Below are 15,059 nucleotides of genomic sequence, written 5' to 3'. Positions count from 1 at the left end.
CACTGACTGTGACAAGTACAATTTGCTCAAAAAGTTGCTTGAGTACATGTAATGGAGTAAATGAAACTCGTTACTACCTCTGTATATATACTGTATAAATTATGTATTAACATATATTAGATATTAGATATTAGACTGATATGGGATTTTTAAGAATGATACCGATTTTGATATTTGAGGCCGATATTGTTTTTTCTCTACTTTTCAGAAACACATAACATAAACAAAGCTTATCCCTAACATTTAATATGTGTACCGTAAAACTTCAGTATATAGTCGAGTCCCAAATAGCCGCCTACCCCGTTTACTGGCCTGGTGTGGGAACGCATTTTGACAAATAAACGCAGGTCTCCATTAAATGCCTGGTCTGGTTTTTATAGAAGTTCTTTGGATGTATATAACCCCGCTTGGTCGCCCGCTTAGATCGTTAATACAAATATTATCGTTAATACTTATGATCAATATGGATTTACTACACATCGTTAGATCGGTTAGATTCTCCATAATTCAATCATTCAGTTAATTTAACAGAAACAACAAGCCCCAAAGTCTAATTCATATAGATTTACTGGTGTAACCGGCATGGTAGGCTACAAGAGATGAAAAAAAAGAAGTGCAGACTCTCTGAAGAGCTCGTTAAGTCCGAATGTGTCCGTTCCTTGATTGTGATTCCTTTAGTCTGTAAGGGTCCAACGATCAAAAGAATCTAAACAGCTTTTTATAAAAGTTAATCCAAGTTGTGAGTACTGTTATGTGAAGTCCTGACGTGTATTTGATATTATTTAATAATTTTTAATAATATTCTGTTTGAAATATATAAACTGTTTCATAGGAGCCTATTTCAGTTTTGTGCAAGAGGAGTGAAAGGCCTGTCCCATACGGACGCCTGTCCCAAACATAGGCAGGGTCAATTCAGTGACTTTAACAAATAAAAGCCCGGGCTATTAATCAAAGTTTTACGGTAGTTATTACAATTCATTTGAGTAATCATTATTCTTAAAAATAATAATAATAGAAATAAGTTTTTTTTATTGTACTTTAAACAAAAGTACATCTGATTATGTCTGCTGATTGCAGTGTTTTGTGGTGAATTTGTGTGTTGCCAACGGGGGAGTTTGCCGAGTGCCCTCTGGTGAACAAACCGTACAATAATACTCTTCACATGATTGAAGGATCTGTCTTATTTTTTACTACTTTAATACTGATGTATCGCAATTAGGCAATATTAGCCGTTAATATCTGCTAATATACACAGATTTATTGGTCGGTCTCTAATGTGTATGTACCAAACACACTGCCTGTGTCATAGTCAATTATTGATGTTCATGCATATATCTCCACACATGTTTTGACATTTTAACTATCTTTGTTTATGTTCTCCTCTAGGTTTCCCAGGGGCTGTTCCCTCCTAATGGACTCAGTACTAGACTTTGGCTGTGTTGCTGCTAGCAGTCAGGTGATCAGCAAACATCACCATATAACCAATCAGGGATCAGCACCAGGTAAATCAAGCACGTTTTTCTTGGCCTGAAGGCACTTTATCTAAGTTGCTCAAAAGGGGGTGACATATACATTTTCAAAAACACAGACTTCATGACCTAGCTGCTTGTGTAAATTATATGTATCGTCTGAAAACCTCTCTCTACCAGAAAATGTAATCATTTACAAAAGTGGTAGAAATCCTATTTATTATAAAAATGTTCTTAAGCAATAAGGATGATTTAGTCAATTGACCCAATAAGAATATGCATATGCATATATGTGTTGAAGGTGTGTTCCAGGTGCAATACAACGGAGACCCCTCAGTCAGACTCTCACCCTGCGTTGGAGTTGTAGCAGCTGGCGCCACCCAGTGGCTGAAAGTGGAACTGCGTACAGACAGACCCATACAGATAGATGAGAAGGCTCTGTAAGAAAGATTTTATGACACCAGTCCAAGAAAACTGTGAACACAGATAGCATTATATTAAATGGATTGGCCACTAAATACAAATCACATTTATTTAGGTTTTAAGATTTGTATGGAAGCTTGCCAAAATGTACATCTCAATGGAAAATTAACCTTTTAATTAGTTGTTTGTAGTAGTACTGTACATGAACCTCACCCTACTTCTGTCCCAGGGTGAAACTCCAGAATCGCTCTCCTGTAGTTTTCAGTATCAGGGCTGAAGTGGTGGACCAACGCCTTGAGGTCTTTGACCGGCAGGTATTTCAGTGGAATTCATATATTGACGTTCATCTTTCCCTGTCTAAATGGTGTTCATGTGAAGACGTTTGTGCTTATTCTGCTTTCTGTTGATGAAAATAACCCCATCATTTTACAGGGAGCTCCACTGTCCTGTCTGTGGTTTGGACCTGCATACTTTGGGACGTCCCGTGTGGAGAATGTGGTTCTGAGAAACAATGCACCGCAGGCATGTGACTGGGTCTGTCTGCTCCAGGATACTGCAGCTGAGACTGAGGTGGTGAGTGATGCCCCTAGGTTAAGTAGGCATGGCTGCTAATTTGTGTATAGGCATGTTTGTGTTCAGGCGAGGAAATAGTTAGGGACAGATGTTAAAGACGGGCTGATAGAAAGTAAAAAAAAGCTGTTTAAGTTATTAGTTTGGGAGGTGGACAAGTAGAGACGCAGATAGACTTGTCATTAGGTGAGAAGGAGGGGTAAACAGGAAGGAAACTACTAAACTGAATGAAAATTAAACAAGGCTTTTACTGTGGTGGCCGTGCAGGGAACAGATCTCCAGAAGAGCACCGGCGCTGCCCTGCTGGAAAGAATGGAGAGGTGCAGCACAGCCACCCAAGACGTCTCTCAGGTCTTGGCGTGTGTCCCCAAACAGGGTAGACTGGGACCGTATGACAAAACCACCGTGGCAGTACGCTTCAGCCCCATCTGCAAGAGGTAAATTATCTGTGAATGTGTGAATCTGAAAACAACAAAAATAGTTTTTCTGAATTTCATGTCAAATAGTACCCAGTAACCCAAACTTTAATATGAAAATCATTGCTATTTAACAATGTCATTGAGTTAATGTTGTGTGAATTTATTGTATGGTAAAATGTCTTTATAGAGTTGATGTTAAGATGAATGTAAAAGATATATGTTACAGGGAAGGGTGTAAGAAAAATGTGTTTCTCCCCGTCGGGGAATCGAACCCCGGTCTCCCGCGTGACAGGCGGGGATACTCACCACTATACTAACGAGGAGTTGACGGCAGTACTGCGTGAGTGGTTTAAATTTATCTTAACCCACAAATGACGTTAACTTGTTTCTTGCAGTACTAATGAAGATAAGAAGCGTGATTACTCAACCAGCCGTCAAGACTACTGTCTTTACCTCCTGTTTGAGTCAGTGGGAAGCAGATATGGCTTCACTCACCATAAAGGTACTCTCAACACACACACACACACACAGATTTCACATTACAAAATACAATACAGCAAAAACCCTCAGAGGACTGTTTTGAGGCAGCAATTCAGTTCATATAACTTTATGAGCAGAATATTTATCGAGTCATTAAAAGATAATTAACAGACCATCTTCGTCTCTTTAGGTAACAGTAGTGTGGAGCTGGCAGTGACAGGCTCTGGGCTGCCTGTGTCTCTGGTGCCTAGTCCCTCTCGAAGGTTTAATTTCCTCACCTGTGAGATGGGCCAACGTGTAGACCTGCTCTGTGTGCTGCAGAATCTCTGCCCTCAACTTCCCATCAATTTCTGCTTCCGCAAGTTAGCACATTTCACTGCTAAGCCCTCCACTGGCGTGATCTCCCCCGGGCAATGTCAGGTAAGGACAGTGTTTGATTCAGTTATTTATTTATAGATCCAAGTGGAGCAGTGAACGTGGGCACTTTTTTCCTCTGTTGTGTTCCCCAGGATGTAATTTTGTCTTTCACTGCACGGCAACAAGGGAGCTTCCAGGTGTGTCAGAAGGTAGACGTCTTAGGTAATGTTCTTCGGAGGGGTGGCAACACAGCTGAAGATGTTACTGGACTTGAGCTTTGCAGCTTCCACACCATCACTCTACACCTGTCTGCTGTCTGCAGAAGTGAGACCACACACCCTGTACCTAAACTAAATCCTGGTGAGTATCAAAGGTTTAATCCCATGAAAAGAGCAAAACCAACAACGTGAGTGTCTCTCATACAGCTGCAACGATTAATCGATTAGTTGTCAACTGTTAAATTCATTGCCAACTATTTTGATAATTAATTAAAGTCACTGCTGTGTTATGATATTAATAATAGACAGACCCTAATTGTCAAATGCCTGATCAGAAAAATACTGGACCTCAAATTCAAAAGGATTGCTGTGACACATAGATCAGTTTGAACACATGTAATCTATTTCCCTGAACTTCCCTTAGTAGTATGCAGTAAGATCATCACAGGCAAATGTAGTTTTCACGCTGATGCACGTTGTGCCAATCCACATTTCCGTAAAGGATTACATCTATGAATCACCCCGGCCCTAGCTAGTTGCCTCAATACTACTCAATATACTTTGACTTTCACCTACCCTGTCTGTGGCTGTCAGCCCCAAGCTGTTTTTTAAACAAAGCTTTACAGCTCACATATGTATAGTTCAGGCCTTAAAGTTCTCCGGCACAGTGCCGGAATTCCGGAGCGGGGCGTTTTCATATTCGACAATATATAAATGTACGTGGAAAATATTCTTGCGTATTTTTTTAACAGTCGCTTGATAGCTGTGTGAAGCGCCAGTCCTCAGGACAATCTCTGTTGGTGTATGCACAAAAGAAGGGGGCTGGCACTTCCTGACTACGTGGACACTCATTGGCTGTTGTAGGCCGTGGACAGGGCATTGAATTTTCTATTGGGTCAATTAAGGTGTCACTCAAAAGGTCAAGGTGTCCTGTTTTTGTTTACATGCTAACTGTAGTTAAACGATGTAACACTCCCTTTGTATTTATTGATTTATTGATTGAAAATGCATTGTGGACTAAATATTTTACTGGATTGGATCGTTAGGACCTTTGCCAACATAACAAGGCCAGTTTTGTCGGAATGTAATCCATCGATAGGCTATGGCTTTTCTGGTAAGTGGTGTCAATTTTGATTATTAGCAGTGCTTAAAGTTGGTCACCGGTACCAGTACTTCTTCTTTTTACTCTTTGGTGTAGTTTTCTTGGGTACTGGTGTCCTTTCCATATCAGGTTCTCTGGACAATATGTGACGCCTGTTCCCAGCCTCCTAATCTCTCGGTAGAAACTGAAGCTCAGGTGCCTTCCATGCAGTCGCGTGCGTAAAGTTGCTCATCAAGTAAGCCTTTCGTGAACTAACTAATCACAGCCTGGAGGTGACGTAACTCCAAAAAAAGTTTAATGCGCTACAGCAAACTTTAGAAATGTTGAACTTGTTGTTCTGCATGAATGATTATTGACGAGTAGTACTTAGCATTAACTAATTAGAAACTGTCCACCATGTAGATAATTTTTCTTACACGAATTTAATGAATGGAAACAACCCACACAAATGAAACTGCTGTCCAACTGGAACTAATATTTTACTTGTGGTGAGATAAATAGTAGGCTATATGAAATTATAATGAATACAATAACATTAGCCCTGAGACTGGCTGATAAACAAGGCAACATGTAAATGGGGAGTACCAGCAGGGCTGGACAATAAAACAATAATAATTATCTTAATATAATTTTCCTTAATAACAATCCAACAAATAAATGTTTAATTTAATTCATTTGAATCATAGACTAATCGGCACTTATATTTCTTTTTAGGTATTTATGTTGAGGAAAAGGGACTGAAGACAGATTAGACCTAATGTTACTCATGCATATTTGTTGAAACAAACACATTTTGTGATAATTTTTTTGAATGTTCTGCACTTAGATTTGTGAAGTGTCCACTGTTTTTAAATGTCTGGTTTCTCCAACTTTCACTCAGGAGCAAAAAATTATTCATTGTGATAACGTTTCTGCCCATATCGCCCAGCCCTTTTCCCACTTCAAGCACTGATTATAGGTGGTAGCAAAAAAGGTTTTACCAGAATGCAGGAAATGAAGTGTTTAATACTCAAATTTTTCAGACCCCCAGATTGAACAGTGTATAATTATTTTCTCGTCTTGTTCTTGCAAACCCAGTATTGTAATTCCTCATGTCTCGTTAGCTATGTTTATCATCACACCCCTAATCTAAGCCATTATGTCCCCATCAGTTTTCAACACAGAGTTACGCTCTTGTCCCTTACCTTTCCTTTGTTGTAACCCCCGAACACACTTCAGGTCCAGAAAATTTTCTTGATTTAAGCCCTGATAGTTTCATTAAAGAGAAGATTCAGTAATTTCCTAAAACAGATGAGCACGCAGCTTTTTAGCAAACAAAAAGGAGAAAATAGTGCATTTATTGGCGGCTGTTTTCAGCGGTGGATTAATTCGCAGTTGGTGCTTCAGTGAGTATTTGTAGCAGCAGGATGGTGTATGTGGGATTGAGTGAAAATACACTACAGCATGTGTAGTACTTTCTGTGATGGTTTGGATCTTTTCATTGGATTTATTGTCATGAAGAAATGTATTGAATATCACCAACTTGTACTCTCATTAGATGATTTTGATACGCCTGCCTGTCCTGCTCTAATTGTCTGCTTCACAGGCATCACTCCAGCAGTGACCAATCCAACCGGATCACAGCCTCACGTTCGGTACAGTGAACTGGCTTGCTGCCGTGTGATGGCACGTGCTGCTGTCCTCAGCGCTGACAAAACACGAATTCACGAACATCGCAGCGAGAGGAGTCAGAACACAGAGGGGGAGGAGTTCCTGGCTTTTCCTAATGACCGAGCCGCGAGCATCAGGCCTGCCTCTCCAGAAAGACAGTACAGGTAGGGGTTAAATAAACACACTATTTCACAGTCTCGGCGCATAATGACAGGCAATTCGTCAAATGAAGTGTGTTTGAAGAAACAACAAATCCAAATTTCCCAAAAGTATGAAATAGACATATTACATTTTGAAGAATATAGTGTTAAAAACACTTATGCTGGCCGCACACTAGAGCAGAGGTTCTTAACCTTTCTGACAGTCCGACCCCTTTTTGAGGTTGAAAATATTTTGCGACATGAGATTCCATTCACAACTGTATTCCGTCTAGTTATTTCTAAGTTATTTTTTCTATAGTAGCATTCTTGCTACCCCCATGGGACCGGGTTGCGACCCCCAGGAGGGTCTCGACCCCCAAGTTAAGAACCACGGCACTAGAGGATTATTGGTAGGATATTTGGTCCGATTCACCGTTATAGGTTTACAGACATAATCTTAAGGTCACTGACTGGCATGGAGGCCTCCTGATTTTGAAATCCAAGAGTGTCCGATCAGATGAGAGTGAGCTGACGGAAGCATCACCAACGTGTTCTGTATTTGCTTCCGCTATAAATGTCTTCTCAGCCTCAAGTTCATCCACAGTATTACTGTCTTTTTTGTTTTTCTCTGCAAAACATTTCACACACAAGTGCATCTAGCTGACGATGACCGTCTGCCTCCATGTTTGTTTATGTCTGAAGTAGAGCCCGACCGATGTATCAGCCGGCAGATATTATCGGACGATATGAGCTAATTGCATTTAATCTGCATTGGCCGTTTAAAACAGCAGACATATGACTATTAAAAAAGAAACCTAGAGTCAGATCCTTCACTCATGTCATGGGTGTTACGTAGTTTGCCCACCAGAGGGTGACCAGCTGGAGCTCCCCTGTTAACTACAGGGGACCACAAAAACCACAGAAGAAAACAATCAGCTGACCGGAGTTTACCAGAGCATACACGCATCATTTAAAAACACGCTGTGCGAGCGGTGAGCCGGTCTTTTGTCAAGTTAATTACATGACTTTAATAATTACAATAAAAACAGACTCAGTCACTTCTCCTCTCCTGAAAACATTCATGACTTGCTAACCCTCTCGCTTTTCACTACCATCTCCTGGCTTCCATCCCGGCTCACAACAGTTTAATGTTACGGTAGTTGGGTAGTATTAGATGCATTCAACAGCAGCTCACTGTATCCTAGACGGCATGATTTATACCGATGGTGGTTAAGTGGTTTCACATAGCTTTGGTTAGAATTAAAGAGTGCTGGTAAAGGGATGTACTAGATGTGAATGTGCTACATTGAAATTATGGCAGATTACATGTAAAGTGAAATACACTGCTTATTCTCTCTCACTCTCTCTGTTTACAGATGGCTGAAAAAGTTGCACCTTCCAGTAGCAAATATTTATTGATGTGCAATTGTTTACATGTTCACTTTTTGAGACTGTAGTCTATTTTATTAACATAATCCATTTAGGAAAAGGTTTTATAGCCCACATACATACCAGCTTTCAATATCGGCCTGTTCTAAGTGTACTTTATATAGTATATAAGGGGTCTACTATCCAAATCATTCTTAAAATCAAAATATCGGCTCATAAATCGGCTCTTTTTCACTTTGATATCGGCATCAGCATCGCCCCCCAAAAACCCATATCTGTCGGGCTCTAGTCTGAAGTCATGTTTTTCTTAGGATTGAAATATTAAAAATCCGTTAATTCTGTTGTTATGTCTTTGGTATCCTACATTGTTAAGATTTGAATATCCTCCTTCCTGTGTTTATTTTACTCAGGACCATCTTCACTGGTGTACACCGCTATCACTATTTGGACACAAACTATGCTCTCACTGAGGAAGAAGAGGAGCAGAAACAGCAGAATCAACAGATTTACATAGACTTCATCAAACAGCTCAGACAGACTCGGCTACAGAAAATCAAAGAGAAGTAAGCTTTCCTATGAATGTTGTGATTACTGAGATAAAGGCCCATTTCAAGTTTTATTTGTCTCACAGTAAACGGTTGGAAATAGAGATGTTGGACTTTGTTCTTGGTTTTTAGACCACAGGAAACAGTGGAAAACGATGTGGATATTGGGATTGTTCCCTCTCAAGGGCTTGTTCCCCCTACACTTTGCATCAGCGACCTGGAGAGCAGTGAGATCTCAGAGGCCAAGCCAAATAACAGCTATGCTCTTCTAGCAACCAAATCCAGCCTCCCCCAAGACAGGACATCCATCACCCAGAAGGTCAGATCAAATGTGGTCCCAAAAAACACATTTTAGTTCATTTAAATTGTAACAGAGTGCAACATTCATTTCGTTTTCTCTCCATCTCTTGCATTCTCTCCAGGCCTCAGAGATAATGAATGCAGTTCCCTCTACTAGACAGGAGATGGCAGACTGCAACAGGACTCTGACAGCTCAGGAGCTCTACCAAGTTGACATAGGTTAGAGATTCAGTCCAGAAGTGCTAGAGTCATTGTTTCTAAAAATAGCTTTAGTAAAACTGTGAGATTCAGCAAAACGCTTAGTACAAGTAGTAGTCTGTTTGTCTGTGTTGTTCTTTCTACTTATAAAATTTTTGCCCTCTAAATTTATCACAGTGATCGTTGATCATGTTGTCAAATCATTGATATAGCTAAGTGAAGAAGAGTTGTTTTCATGTTGGAAAGCCAGGAAAAAAAACTCCCTCTTTTCTCAACAGGTCCATTGTTAGTGAACTTTGGCGAAGTGTGTGTGCAGTCAGTGTGTGTTCAGAAGCTGAAGCTGATAAATCATCTGTCAATGTTCGTCTGGGTGCAGCTGGAGGTTGACTGCCCTGAGCTACAAGGCTCCTCACCCCTCTCCCACGTCTTGCCACCCCACTCCCACAACACCCTACCCCTGACGTTTCAAAGCAACACGCTGGGTCACTTCTACAGGTCGGTGGGGGAAGCAGCTCAACACACTTTTATTACATGAAAATTAATTATTGCAGTTCAAGTGCAATATGGCATACTTCTTTCCCTCAGACCTGTATCCTTCTCTGTGAACCAGCAACACCCTGGTCAAATACTGGTCCAGGCTGAGGTTGTCCCCTTGGCTCTGGAGCTTTCGACCTCTCTGCTGGTGCTCCGCCCAAACCCCACTCTGCTTGCCCAGTCAGGTTACAGGAGCTCAGTTACCCTTCGAAATCGTCGTAACCACGCCGCAGAGTTCACATGGAAACCAGTGGTGACAGAGAGTGGCATCCTTTTCTCCATTCGACCGGCTACAGGTGCTGAATGTGACACTCTTGTTGAATGTCCCTGGGTGTGAGGTCCTGGTTTAGCATTTTCAAAGCCTTAATATCAACAATGTTACTTTGCATCATCTCTCTCTCTTTTGTGCTTGTGTTTAAGAAGCTGTATTGTGTTAATAAGCACTTTAATGAATGGATTTGCCTATGTTAATTATAGCTTATACAACATCCCCCCAGGTACAGTGGAGCCATACAGGGAGTTGGACTGTGAGGTGGTGTGGCATCCCTCCTTCTCCTCCCCTCCAGAAGGAGACTTTGATCTCTCAGTCCATGAGGGCAACACACAACGCCTGCACTGTGTTGCTAAGGTCTCCTGCACCATAATCCATTTCTCCACTATAATATATCAGGGGTTTGCGACATTTGTGGATGTGGGACAGGCAAGCAAGTTATGACTGGTGTTGTGGACCAGTTGCTGATTTGGGTCATACCATAACTGCATACTAGCCACTTATTCAACTTGTGTTGTCAGCAACTACTGTCATTATCTGCCTTTATTCAGAATTTAGTGAAGTCAAGTTAATTCAGCCAAGAGAGCGATTGTGCATATATAAACAGAAGATGAACTGTAGAACTCAAACTTTTTTTTTGGAAGTCATATAATGTAATTAAGAGACTTAATCACTGCTGACTCTAATATTGCTGACTTGAATTAAAAGAGGAAAGCGGACTTTTCATCTAACCCGTCATAGGAAGGCAAAATCAATGTCAGCAACAGATTGGGGTTGTGTTGTCGGGTTTTTTCTATTACTTCTTATATGCAGTCTATTCTTAATTTGGCTTTTGTGAATGACAGAAGCCAGCTTTACAGAGGCTAGTGGTCGGGAAGGCTGGTAAGGTTTTTACTGTTGATAGAGAATGTAAATTGAATTGTTCTGTTATTCCTAAATCCCAAAATCACAGAGCTGATCTGTCTTAGCTTGTTCACGAGGGTCCAAAATCAAACTACTTGAGTATCAAATATGCACATGAACATCTGCTGTTATATGTTTGCAGGTTTCAGTAGTAGTATTGAGGTATCAAAACATCCACAGAAACTTTTTCATTCACTCTTGCAACATCGTTGAAAACCCAGTTCTTAAAGGAAATTGATAATTTCTGTTTTTAAACCTGGGCCATATTTTCACATATTTTGGTGTCAACATGGCTAGTAGGTACAAAAACCTTTGGAATCTGTGCAGTAGATGGCTTCTGCTGGCAGCTGCGAACTGGCTGCAGTGGCTGCAATGTATTCCTTTTGGGAAACTGCCCATCAAAATTACATCCACAAAAAGTGACCACTGACAGGCTGAGACTGTTATACCAGGTGTCCAACAACATCATGGAAAGGATCCCTACTAATGACTCGATGACTACCTTTATTTTTAACCAGTAACTGAAATCTAATGTGAGGGGAGTTGTTGCAGGAAGACGACGGTGGAAATGTTGGAGAGAGGAGTTTGTTGTGTGGTAGTAACGTTAAGAAATAAAGTCTTGCTAGTCTTCTACAACCCAGGTTTAAAAATACCAAAATTACCCTTTATACAACTATCAGGGATTTGCCTTGCATTTTTGGGTCAATTTTCTTATTGTAAAAATTATTATCCTGTATTTTTGTTACATTTATGAATAAGTGGCCAAACATAAAGGATGTCACCTTGAGATTGTTGCAAGATGGCTATAATTAATGGTAATAGCAAAAAACAAATCAACAATCTAAAAGATCAGTTCTGAGAAATAATATGAATGATCAAATAGAAAGTGCCTCTCTGCTGACCGATTTGTTTGTTTTTTTAACCAATGTTCAACAATCATATGAGGTCAGATCCATCAAAGAGGCAGATATTGATTTGTCCTCTGACAGCAGCCTCAGTAGACTAGAACACAGTGAGCAAAAAGAAGTGCTGTGCTGTAAGTAGGGCTTATGACTTTCATGCTTTTTTAAATGGAAAATCTCCCCCGCTCACACTTGCTGTCATTACTATCGCTCTCTTCACTTAGTCATACACCTACATGTTCTCTGGGGGCTTTCAATTTTGTAAAATGAGGGAAATCAGTGTCTAGAGCAGAATTAGACCCTGCAGGTTTAGGGAGAGCGAGTATGTAAATATACAACACTGGATTAAATGTCACAGAACAGTGATAAATAAGATAAAAAATTTCCTCTCCTGTCTGTCCTTCTCAGGTTGGACTCGCTAGTGTCCAGCTGGCAGAGAAACGGGTCATATTTGGATCAGTGCCTCTCAACATGCCTTCTGTCAGAACTGCCATCTTACACAACACTGGACAGAACCATGCCTACTACCAGGTGTGTCAACACACTCGTGTTTTTGCACAGATACTTACACACCAAAGAACAAAAATAGCCAGTCTCTCTTTCCTCTCTGTCTCTGCTTGTTTGAGGCAGGTGCTAGATGTTTGTCCCCTGCTAGGCATGATGGTGAGCCCACCTGAGGGCGTGGTGCCCAGTGGGGGGCAGGCTGCGCTCACGATCCACTTCCACCCCGAGTCTGTCATGAAGTTTGACACCAGAATTGAGGTGAGAGAGAGTAGGAAAGATGATTTGTTCCTGTGTGTGTGCGTAAGAAATGCGTAAGAAATCAAGAGAGGAATGAATGTACACTAAGCATGTGTGTGTATTACAGATAGCTCTGAAAAGCATGAAGTCCATTGAGCTCAGAGTGGGAGGATCAGTAGAGCCTCCAAATGTAGACATCAGTGTGGTGAGTTTCTGTGTGTGTTGACATTATGTTTGTTTTTATACACACGTTTCGTTGCTGTTTTAAGGAGCGACAAACCACAGCAATAAACATGGCTGGAGAAAAAGAAATTACATAAGAGGAGAATTGTGGAACAGTTTCTTAGCATAAAATTATTTATTAACTCCTTTTAGTTAAAGGCTTAGAGCTTACAGTAGACGGTAACCCACATGAGAGCAAACTTATGTACACAAACTTGTGAAAACATACTTGCACCATTAAACATGTATTCCCTGTGAAAATCAGTGAGCAAAAGACAAATCTCAAAGTCTAAAACATCTGTTACTCTGCTGATATAGCTAGTAATGGGAAGATAAACGACACTGTCCGATTTTTAAGCTAGATGACCGTAAAAATGCGATCAACGCTACTGATCGCAACAAAGCTCCGGTGATTGTGCTAGCCGAAATAACTCTGCCCCATGAGGACTGCACACTCCTCAAGAAAGCGAACAAGAAGATTGCTAACCTTATGGAAGACATCCGATGACTTTCAGAGGAACTCAAAGAGAAAGATTCCCTGCTGACTGGCTTTATGGATGTAGCTTCAGTACAAGCCAAACAGATTGTTTCTCTTAGCGCAACTGCTAACATCTAGGACACCGTGTTTTGGGACCCCTCTAGCCTTCCGAGGCTTTCATCCTGCTCGACTCCGAAGCATCAGTCAACCTGGGCTGAAGTGGTGGTCCGTGGCTTTAAGAGAGGCTTGGATGAGGCTGCCTCTCCTCCGCACATCGGCCTCTCCAACCGCTATGCAGCCTTGTCTAACGACACTCCGGTCCAACCAGCGGATGCACCTGCGGCTTCGAGTCTCCCTGATACGGATCTCTTTCGCCGCACAGTGCCTGCCGACACTGTTGCATCTCCTCCACCGGCTACATCTCCTGAACTGGGCCGCTGGTCTGCCGCCAGTCCTGATCGGCGGCCGTCATCCCGGTCAAAAACCTGAAGGAGGCTGTGCTCAGACGCTCCGGAGGCCGTCTCTACCCTGCACTGTCGGGTAGCCCTTCTCTCAGGTCTGTTACTGCTGCTCCAACACAACACTCGGCAGCTCACACACTCCATCCTCAGTCCGCACGCAGTGTTGAAGCAGATTCTGCTCAGTCCTGCTCTGGAACCCCACAACCGGCATCTCCTCGTCCTCTTTTCTCCCCAACCACACTAATAATTGGTGACTCCATAACCAGAAACCTCCGTTTCTTTAACGCTACCACTCACTGCTTCCCCGGTGCCACCACAGCTGACATTTTAAAAAAACTCCAGGACCTGATGCCGTCGCTCCCGTCCTCCATCACAAGAGTGATAGTCCATGTCGGAACAAATGACACAGCTCTTCGGCAGTCTGAGCTGACAAATCAGATTTTAACCGTCTTTTTAACTTTTTAAAGCAGTGTGGAAAGTCCGTTTTTATCTCTGGTCCCATTCCCACAGTTGGTCGCGGTGCTGGCCGCTTCAGTAGACTCCTTGGCCTCCACGACTGGCTCCAGTCCGCCTGAAGGGCTCATCGTGTGTGTTATGTGGATAATTTTCTCTTTTTAAGACAGACGGACTTCACCCAAACAAACGGGGCTCAGAAATGTTAGCTGCGCACATACAGCATGTGTGCGGTCCACACATGACTTACGTGAATGACTAATCATTCATGCAGCACACCTGGACACACCACCGCTCACTGAACAGAATCTGCCTCACTGCCACAAACAACTGTCTCCACCTGCTGGCATGTAAAGCCGTCTGCTCCCAGCGCTGTTCCACAGACTTCTATTCCTGTCATCATCACGCATAGACCAGTAAACCGAAATGTGCACATCCCACACAGAAATATTAGTAATCTCTTAAGGATTAGGACAACTGCACCAACTCCAGCACCCAGAACAAACTCATTTAAAATGGCTCTCTTCAATGTGAGATCACTGTCAAGTAAGACTTTTATCTTAAATGATTTTATTTGTCTGCAAATCTAGATTTTATGTTTTTAACTGAATCCTGGTTGCAAATGAATGACTATAGCCAGCTAGCTGAACTGTGTCCGCCTCAATATGATTGTTTTAGTCAACCGAGGGTCAGTGGTCGTGGTGGTGGCTAGTGAGCGTGTATAGGAAAAATTTAAAATGTCATTAAGTACGCTGTGATGAATTTAACTCCTTTGAAGTTCTCACTCTTAAAGTTGGAGGGCTGCAACCTATCATATTTGTTATAATTTATCGC

The 15,059-nt window shown here is 41.7% G+C and overlaps 1 protein-coding gene and 1 non-coding gene across 6 annotated transcripts in view; one reads left to right on the top strand and one right to left on the bottom strand.

Annotated features, from left to right (window-relative positions):
- LOC119900970 (cilia- and flagella-associated protein 47-like) overlaps positions 1-15,059 on the top strand; it is a 69,813-nt gene that overhangs the window by 2,746 nt on the left and 52,008 nt on the right. For all 5 annotated transcript variants that reach the window (XM_038716356.1, XM_038716362.1, XM_038716341.1 and 2 more), the window contains exons 3-20: positions 1,387-1,502; positions 1,771-1,909; positions 2,122-2,206; positions 2,325-2,465; positions 2,730-2,899; positions 3,277-3,383; positions 3,552-3,781; positions 3,871-4,078; positions 6,624-6,852; positions 8,628-8,780; positions 8,895-9,081; positions 9,185-9,281; positions 9,539-9,755; positions 9,846-10,090; positions 10,292-10,422; positions 12,279-12,401; positions 12,501-12,632; positions 12,739-12,816. In XM_038716356.1, the coding sequence (XP_038572284.1) occupies positions 1,387-1,502; positions 1,771-1,909; positions 2,122-2,206; positions 2,325-2,465; positions 2,730-2,899; positions 3,277-3,383; positions 3,552-3,781; positions 3,871-4,078; positions 6,624-6,852; positions 8,628-8,780; positions 8,895-9,081; positions 9,185-9,281; positions 9,539-9,755; positions 9,846-10,090; positions 10,292-10,422; positions 12,279-12,401; positions 12,501-12,632; positions 12,739-12,816 (2,788 nt within the window). The remainder of the gene's footprint in view (positions 1-1,386; positions 1,503-1,770; positions 1,910-2,121; positions 2,207-2,324; positions 2,466-2,729; positions 2,900-3,276; positions 3,384-3,551; positions 3,782-3,870; positions 4,079-6,623; positions 6,853-8,627; positions 8,781-8,894; positions 9,082-9,184; positions 9,282-9,538; positions 9,756-9,845; positions 10,091-10,291; positions 10,423-12,278; positions 12,402-12,500; positions 12,633-12,738; positions 12,817-15,059) is intronic.
- Positions 3,133-3,204, bottom strand: trnad-guc. The gene has a single exon. It is a non-coding gene; the product is annotated as a tRNA-Asp (tRNA).

Source organism: Micropterus salmoides, unplaced genomic scaffold (assembly GCF_014851395.1).
Source record: "Micropterus salmoides isolate LMB-PRFRI ecotype aquatic unplaced genomic scaffold, ASM1485139v1 Ms_hic_scaffold_1, whole genome shotgun sequence".
Classification (NCBI taxonomy): Eukaryota; Metazoa; Chordata; class Actinopteri; order Centrarchiformes; family Centrarchidae; genus Micropterus; species Micropterus salmoides.
The sequence above is the reverse complement of the archived record's forward strand: the minus strand, read 5'-3'. Positions and strand labels throughout refer to the sequence as shown.